The sequence below is a fragment of the Bos indicus x Bos taurus genome, chromosome 7 (assembly GCF_003369695.1).
Source record: "Bos indicus x Bos taurus breed Angus x Brahman F1 hybrid chromosome 7, Bos_hybrid_MaternalHap_v2.0, whole genome shotgun sequence".
Classification (NCBI taxonomy): domain Eukaryota; kingdom Metazoa; phylum Chordata; class Mammalia; order Artiodactyla; family Bovidae; genus Bos; species Bos indicus x Bos taurus.
The window spans coordinates 101,248,138-101,257,333 of record NC_040082.1 but is presented as its reverse complement, the minus strand read 5'-3'; the positions used below and the strand labels follow the sequence as shown (position 1 = coordinate 101,257,333).

The window sequence follows — 9,196 nt, the reverse complement described above, 5'->3', positions numbered from 1 at the left end:
CGTCTCCAATGCATGAAAGTGAAAAAGTGAAAGTGAAGTCACTCAGTTGTGTCCAGCTCTTAGCGACCCCATGGACTGCAGCCCACCAGGCTCCTCCATCCATGGGAATTTCCAGGCAAGAGTGATGGAGTGGGGTGCCATTGCCTTCTCCAATTACTCCTTTAATTTTCATTTTTATATCCTACTATTACTTTGCAAAAAAAAAAAAAAGACCCTATTTTTTTTAAAAAAAGCAAACTTCATATATATATATTTTTTATAATTTTTGTGACTTTTTTTTTTCTTTTCTCTTTCTTTTTTTTTTTTTTTTTTTCTTTAACATTGTATTTTTGAAATTCCAAACTGTACTCTAGATTTTTGATTTTAGCTTTTTGGTATTTGTTATCAATTTTGTACCTGTATTATTTTTTATAATTTTTGTGACTTTTTTTTCTCTCTTTCTTTCTCTTCTTCTTTTCTTTAACATTGTATTTTTGAAATTCCAAACTCTACTTTAGATTTTTAACTTTTGCTTTTTGGTATTTGTTATCAATTTTGTACCTATGTTTTCTTTATAATTTTTGTGACTTTTTTTTTCTTTCTTTTTCTCTCTTTCTTTTCCTTCTTCTTTTCTTTAACAAGTACAAATTCTGATTCATCGGGTCTCTAGTGAGTCCAAGTACTGCATTTCTAATGAGCTCCCAGGAGTAGTTGATGCTGCAGTGCCTAGTCTGGGGATCACATTCAATAGCAAAGCTATGGTCCTGTGTTAGAGTCAGGTATACACAGGTTTAGTCTTCTCACCAAGAATCTTTTATGTATATAAGTTTGAAAACAAGTTCTTCACTCACTTATAGAATAAAAGTGAACGTGTTAGTTGTTCAGTCATGTCCAATCATGTCCTATAGCCTTCCAGACTCCTCCATCCATGGGATTTCCCAGGCAACAATACTGGAGTGGGTAGCCATTTCCTTCTCCAGGGGATCCTCCCAACCCAGGGATTGAACCCAGGTCTCCTGCATTTCAGGCAGATTCTTTACCACTGAACCACTAGAGTGGGAGTCACTTATAGGTGGTTACACATAATTTGTCATCATAAACACATCAACAACTGCTTGACCTTAATTAAAACAAGACTTTCATATGGACACCAAAACTGATACTTTATTGAAAAGATATAGAGCATAAAAATAAAATATTTGCCTAGTAGTAAAAATGTATTTTGCATTTTCATCCTTTTGACATTTTTTCCCTGACTCAAAGGCCATATTAAGTGAATGTACTCAAACGTGTGCTATTGTGTAGACTTCACTTGAAAACCTTTAGTGGATTATCATTTGTCAGTAACTAAGGTAGGCACTATGGACAATGCTGAATAAGAGAACAGGATCCGAAAGGAGAATAAGACTAGATAATCACCTATAAAACACACTGTAGGTTCAAGTCTCCATTTTCAAGGACAGTTATGGCAGTGATTTTCAGAAGAATGTGGTACACATAATGAAAAGCTGTAGTCTTGGATATCCTCTATTATAAGATCATACCAAATACCTTGGCTAATAATAAAAGTAGTTTTCCCACAGTAGTCCTATTGTTTACTACAATCATTCAGTAGCACAAGAGAAAATATATCTGTGATGATATATGTCATCTGAGCAGAAATTATTCTTAAGAAATCCATGCTGCCCTATGAAATAAATAGGCATTAGAGATATTTTAAATCAAGTTTGGGAAAGCTTTGAGAAAGTAGAAAATTAACAAAGGGGAAAATTGTTTATAAGTCAAACAGAGAAGGAAACAGAAATCTGAGTTACTTCAATGGTATAAAGAAGTTGAATCAAAGAAATGAAAATTCAGGAAATAGAGACACAGAACAATTCTATGTTTGCATTCTGATCAAATAATATTAAATTCTGGCTCAAATGCTTTGCAGTTTGCTAAAAATGAGGATTTCTTTAACCCTATGACAATTAGTCCTTCTATTACTGCCATCCCAAAGAATCTTTTCAAGGCTTTCTTTATATCTTCATACCTTAGACTAAGAGGAAATGGTTCAGCACAGGTGTAACCACAGTGAACATCACTGAGACTGTTGCACTTGACTGTGAACTATGGATCCCAGCAGAGCAAAGGTACAGTGTAGACTGTTATAGTAAATAAGGGAAAACTGAGAGGTGAGACACACAGATGGGTGCATACTTGTGCAATAAGTCACTTCAGTCATGTCTGGTTTTTTGCAACCCTATGGACTGTAGCCTACCAGGCTTCTCTGTTCATGGGATTCTCTAGGCAATAATACTAGAGTAGGTTGCCATTTCTGTCTCCAGGGGATTTTTCTGACTGAGGGATATCATAAGTCTCCAGCATTGGCAAGCAGGTTCTTTACCACTAGCACCATCTGGGGGAATTATCTTAGAGTATGAGCAAAGGATCATAAGTGATCACCACCCATGAATACAGCTTCAAAATATATCCCTATGTCATTAAGAAAGGCTTTATAATTGATAAGTTGGACCACCTGTTATATTCCACCTGTTATTTATTCCCTATTCTGGGAAAGATCTCAGCTATTATTTCTTTAAATAGCATCTTTTCTTTCTCTCACACTGTCTTTTCCTTCTAAGATACTCAATATACTTGTTACCTCTTCTAATGGAGTCCTTTAATACTTGTAGATTCTCTTCATTAAAAAAAAAAAAAAGAAAAGAAAAGCAGTTCTCTTATTCCTAAATCATTCTACCTTTGAGGTCACTATTTCTCTTCACCATATGATCTGCTCAACTTTTAGTGCTTTCTAATACATCTTTCAACTCATTTATAGATTTCTTCAACCCCAGTATGTCTGTTTGGTTATGTTTGAGTTTTAATCTCTTTGAAAATTGTTTCTTATTTTCATTTTTTTTTTAAATTTATGAGTTTAAGTGCTTCTGTGAGTGTTCCTATAGCTTCCTGAGTTTCTCCATGACACTATTTGAGTTTTCCACTGGCTTGATCACAATCTTCTATGGTGTTAAGATTGTTTTCTGGAAAATTGTCATTTTCTTTTTGTGATTCTGTGTTATTGTGACCAGTGGGTAGCTCCTCTGGCAGTGCATTTGAAATAACAAATGCCTTTTTCACTTAGGTAAAGGTCTGTTCATTCTGATTTTAACAATTCAACAAACTGGTAACAAGAGGCCTTTCTGTGTTTTTCAGTTAGGTGACACAGTAACACAAGTCTTTTGTTTTTTTTTTACCTGAGTTGCATCTGAGTTGCATTTATTGAAGTAGGAAATGCAACCCACTCCAGTATTCTTGCCTGGAAAATTCCATGGACAGAAGAGCCTGGAGCTCTGCAGTCCAGGGGGAGGCAAAGAGTTGGACATGACTGAGTGAGCATGCATGCACTCACTCATCTAGCTATTTTTAAAAAACTTTTTTTTTTTGGTCGTTCACTCTCCCTAGCAGAGGCATTGCTTGGTGCATTGTCATCACAGCTGGTGCCTCCAGGGTCACTGGCGTCTTGGTGCTGCTAATGTCCCTGATATGGCTGGCATCTCTGCTCAGGGAACCATGATAGTGGGCAATTTTGCATCATCCAGGGTCACCTGGTTCAAGGTCCCCACCAGCACTGCTGCCTGTTTCCCTTTGGTTGTAGATAATCCTGCATCTGGAAGGCCAGGTTCACGTGTGCCACCTCCACTGGTGCTTCCAGGTGCTATGGGTCTATGGACTCAGCTACCTCATGGACTCAGCCAATGGTTACATTGGGCTGGGACTGGGGGCACTGCCTTTTGCTGTTTTCCCCTAGATGCACCTCATCTATGTGTTCTAATCAACCCAATTTAACAAGTAAAATTGTATGAATCTCTGGAATCTTGGTTATTGGACAGGTGAATATTTGCTGATTTATGGAAGTCTGATTAATCAGAGATAGAAGGGGAGAGACAAAGAGAGTGTCTTGTGCTACCATGATGCTGATGTCATCAAAGATAGATTTATTTTTTTGGAGACTGTGACATTGATATATATATATATATATATATATATATATATAAAGAGAGAGAGAGAGTTAACTATCATTTATTGATGAACAAAGACATCCAGTATAACAGTATACAACATCATGGTTGAGACTTTAGCATTACAACATAGAAAATAACAGGTGAGCATAGATTCATGAGGAGCCAAACAGAGATCAGGATAACCACACACTATACAAACTCATTTGTTAATAAGCATTATATTAAAGCATCTACTACAAAAATGAGTTATTATGCAGCAATAGCTAACTGGTCAAAAATAAAAGTGAACAGAACTGAAGACAATTATATTAATTGGCTTCTTCTCAACTATGTACTTATTCTAATATTTAAAGGTAGCATTCATGATTACTCTGTCTTTAAATTTTATTTAAGATAACTGTATTAAAAATTGGTACATTAAGTTTCCTCTCCAAATAAGCAGGAAAAGATGAAAAGTGTGCTTGTTGGTACTAAACATGTAACCTGGAATCACATGACTGAATAGGCATTTCAGTCCTCCAGTGAGCCATCCTTTGGTCATGTATATATTTTGATATACAAAGTTCAGTCTGAACAACACAGTGGTGAAGGGCACTGACCTTCTGTGCAGTAAAAAATCTAAATATAATTTTGCAGTCAGCTCCCTGTATCCACAGTTCCATATCTGAATGTTCAATGTAATCTATTAAAAGTTATTTTAAATACCTTAGTTGTCAACTTTACTTTAAACAAATATGAGTAATTAAACTAATAACTATCATTTAGAATAATAAGAGAAAAATTACTTGTAATGACGTATGTCATTCAAGAATACCTGTGGTGGATTCATTTTGATATAAGAATAAATTATTCTTAAGAAACTCAGTCCTCTCATGAAGTACATGAGTATTTCCAAATATTGCTGATTCAAATGTAGGAAAATTTTGAAGTAGGGATAAGTACAAATAAAAAGCCTATATATCAGGTTGAGGAGAAAGCTTAATAAATCAATACATGGAATTATTTTAATGAAAATTCCAGGGAACAATGAAAAGAAGCAAATTTGATTCTGCAATGATCAAAGAATCATAATTTCTGATTCTGAGGCTTTGAGTCATGCCATCAAGGTCACTTCATTTCCCCCAGCAGAGTTGGCCTTTTCTACCTAATATTTCATAGAATCTCTTCAGAGCCCCTTTTATGTCTTTATTTCTTAGACTGTAGATAAAGGGGTTCAGCATGGGTGTGACCACTGTGTACATCACTGAAGCTGCTGCACCTGATCTTGAACTGTGGGGAGCAGCAGGGTTAAGGTGCACTCCTAGGACAGAACAATAAAATAAAAAGACAACTGAGAGGTGAGATGCACAGGTGGAAAATGCTTTATACTTTCCCTCAGCTGATGAGATTCCATGTATGCAAGAAACTATTTTAGAGTAAGAGTAAAGTATCCCAGCAAAAGGACCACCACCCAACAAGGTAGCTGCAAAATATAATACCATGTCATTAAAAAAGGTGTCAGAACAGGCAAGTTGTAAGACTTGATTGAGTTCACAGAAAAAGTGGGGTATTTTGAAGTCTGCACAGAAGGACAACTGCAACACCATTAACTTCTGTAACAAGGAGTACATGACACCCACGATCCAAGATATCAGAACCAGGAGACCGCAGAGTCGGGGGTTCATGATGACCGTGTAGTGCAACGGGTGACAGATGGCCACAAACCGGTCATAGGCCATCACAGCCAGGAGAAAGTCATCTAAACTTGCGAAGAGTATGTAAAAGTACATCTGGATGATGCAGCCTTCAAAGGTGATCAATTTGTTCTGTGTCTGGATGTTCCACAGCATCTTTGGGACAGTGGTAGAAGTGAAGCTGATGTCTACAAAGGACAGGTTGGAGAGGAAGAAGTACATGGGGGTGTGGAGATGGGAGTCTGAGATGGTGGCCAGGATGATAAGCAGGTTTCCAAACATAGTGATCAGGTACATGGACAGAAAAAGTCCAAATACGAGGGGCTGCAGCTCAGGTGCCTCTGAAAATTCCATGAGAAGAAATTCTGAAACTTCTGAAATGTTTTGTGGTTCCATGCCTTGTAGGTAACTACCAAGATATAGAATAATAACTTATTAACTTTTACACGAGCAAGCATTAGCAACCTAGCATGCATGCATGTTCAGTCACTTCCATCATGTCCAACCCTGCGATTCCATGAACTGTGGCTTGCAAGACTCCCCTGTCCATGGGATTCTCCAGGCAAGAATATTGGAGTGGATTGTCATTTCCTTCTCCAGGGGATATTCCCAATGCAGGGATTGAACCTGTGTCTTTTACTTCTTCTTCATTGGCAGGCAAGTTGTTTCCCATTAGTGCCAACCCAACATAAATGCTATTACTTACATTTCACAGTCAAGACATTAACTTCAATAGGTATCAGTAGGGGGTGAGGCAAAGTCCTTTCTCATTTTTCTTGTATGGCATCTTTTCTTTGTTATTTATGTTCTTTGAGCTTTAATCTCTCCTTTGTAGGTTCAGTGGGCACACTACTTCCGGTTTTGTTCTTTTACCAGCATTCAAAGCCCTCCCTAGCCCATACTCTATAAATCATGTATGTGCCATGATTATTCATCCTTTTACACTGAATAACTTTCTTCATATGATTTTCTCATTTGTAATACATATATTTATTTAACTATACTCAGTTCAGTTCAGTCGCTCAGTCATGTCCGACTCTTTGCCACCCCATGGACTGCAGCATGCCAGGCCTCCCTGTCCATCACCATCTCCCAGAATATACTCAAACTCATGTCCATTGAGTCAGTGATGCCATCCAACCATCTCATCCTCTGCTGTCCCCTTCTCCTCCTGCCTTCAATCTTTCTGGCATCAGGGTCTTTTCAAATGAGTCAGTTCTTCACATCAGATGACCAAAGTATTGGAGTTTCAGCTTCAGCATCAGTCCTTCCAATGAATATTAAGGACTGATTTTCTTTAGGATGGACAGGTTGGATCTCTTTGCAGTCCAAGGGACTCTCAAGGGTCTTCTCCTATACTACGGTTCAAAAGCATCAATTCTTTGATGCTCAGCTTTCTTTATAGTCTAACTCTCACATCCATACATGACTGGAAAAACAATAGCTTTGACTAGACAGACCTTTGTTGTCAAAATAATGTCTCTGCTTTTTAATATGCTGTCTAGGTTGGTCATAACTTTTCTTCCAAGCAGCTAGCATCTTTTAATTTCATGGCAGCAGTCACCATCTGCAGTGATTTTGGAGCCCCCCAAAATAAAGTCTGTCACAGTTTGCATTGTTTCCCCATCTATTTGCCATGAAGTGACCCTTATGGCAGGAAGTGAAGAGGAACTAAAAAGCCTCTTAATGAAAGTGAAAGTGGAGAGTGAAAAAGTTGGCTTAAAGCTCAACATTCAGAAAACGAAGATCATGGCATCTGGTCCCATCACTTCATGGGAAATAGACGGGGGAACAGTGGAAACAGTGTCAGACTTTATTTTTCTGGGCTCCAAAATCACTGCAGATGGTGACTGCAGCCATGAAATTAAAAGAGGCTTACTCCTTGAAAGGAAAGTTATGACCAACCTAGATAGCATATTCAAAAGCAGAGACATTACTTTGCCAACAAAAGTCCGTCTAGTCAAGGCTATGGTTTTTCCTGTGGTCATGTATGGATGTGAGAGTTGGACTGTGAAGAAAGCTGAGCGCCGAAGAATTGATGCTTTTGAACTGTGGTGTTGGAGAAGACTCTTGAGAGTCCCTTGGACTGCAAGGAGATCCAACCAGTCCAATCTGAAGGAGTACAGCCCTGGGATTTCTTTGGAAGGAATGATGCTAAAGCTGAAACTCCAGTACTTTGGCCACCTCAGGGGAAGAGTTGACTCATTGGAAAAGACTCTGATGCTGGGAAGGATTGGGGGCAGGAGGAGAAGGGGACAACAGAGGATGAGATGGCTGGATGGCATCACTGACTCGATGGATGTGAGTCTGAGTGAACTCCGGGAGTTGGCGGTGGACAGGGAAGCCTGGCGTGCTGTGATTCATGGGGTCGCAAAGAGTCGGACACAACTGAGCGACTGAACTGATCTGAACTGATGGGACCAGATGCCATGATTTTAGTTCTCTTAGGCTGAATTTTAAGCCAACTTTTTCACTCTCCTCTTTCACTTTCATCAAGAGGCTCTTCAGTTCTTCTTCACTTTCTGCCATAAAGATGGTCATCTGCATACTGTACTCAGGCTTCAACAGTATATGCCACCATCATATGAGCAAGGGATGCACCTGCATAGCTCACTTTGTTTTTCTCAAATGTATGTGAATATTTGTGTACTTATTTACAAACACAGGGGCTTCCCCAGTGACTCAGCAGTAAAGTATCAGCCTGCAATGCAAGAGACACAGTAGTTGCATATTCATTCCCTGGATGGGGAAGATGGGCAACCCACTCCAGTATTCTTGCCTGGAGAATCCCATGGACAGAGGAGCCTGGTGGGCTACAGTCCATGGGGTCACAGAGAGTCACACATGACTGAAGAGACTGAGCATGCCTGCCTACACATTTAAGAAAATGGGAAGTCATTAAATAAAAATTAATGGCAAAACTACAGAAATATACTACTATATATTATTTAATATGTAGTATGTATTTAATATAGCCAATATTTTGCAATGTAAATGGGGAGTAATCTATAAAAAGAAGCTAACATAATTTGCTAAATCAATTATATTTCAGTTAAAAGCAATAATGGCAGTCAACATAAAGCCAGTTAAGTAGGGAGATTTCATACAATTGTATTAAGGAAAACTAAATGGAACATCAAAAACTGATTGAAACATGATATACAATAACAGTAACTGAACAAGAGCAGTATTCATTAATAATTATTTTAGCTAAGACTTTCACTTAACTGATTATAACATATAATGTATCCAGAATTTTTTGGCACATAGCAGTTGCTCCATTATTATTTGTTGAATGAATAGGAATTAGATGATATCAGATATGAACACTTAATACATAGGAAAGTTGCATTTCAATTGAGCTGGGAAAAGCTGAATTTTTGAATAAAAGCTGGAATAAATGACTGTCTTTCTGGAAGGAAATAAGGAACTTTTTTTGTTTGTTTTTAATCTAACACAGCTTCAGAAAATCAGGGTAAACTGTCCATTTCAGACGAACATACAACAAATTCATGTAAAATCTGCACTTGGAAAACTAAA

At 38.0% G+C, this 9,196-nt stretch overlaps 1 protein-coding gene across 1 annotated transcript; it reads right to left on the bottom strand.

Moving 5' to 3' along the window:
- Positions 1-5,095: 5,095 nt before the first annotated feature.
- On the bottom strand, positions 5,096-6,052 carry LOC113896437 (olfactory receptor 7A17-like). Its single transcript, XM_027548625.1, has one exon. It carries the CDS (start codon positions 6,050-6,052, stop codon positions 5,096-5,098), a length of 957 nt encoding a protein of 318 aa, XP_027404426.1.
- Positions 6,053-9,196: the final 3,144 nt, after the last annotated feature.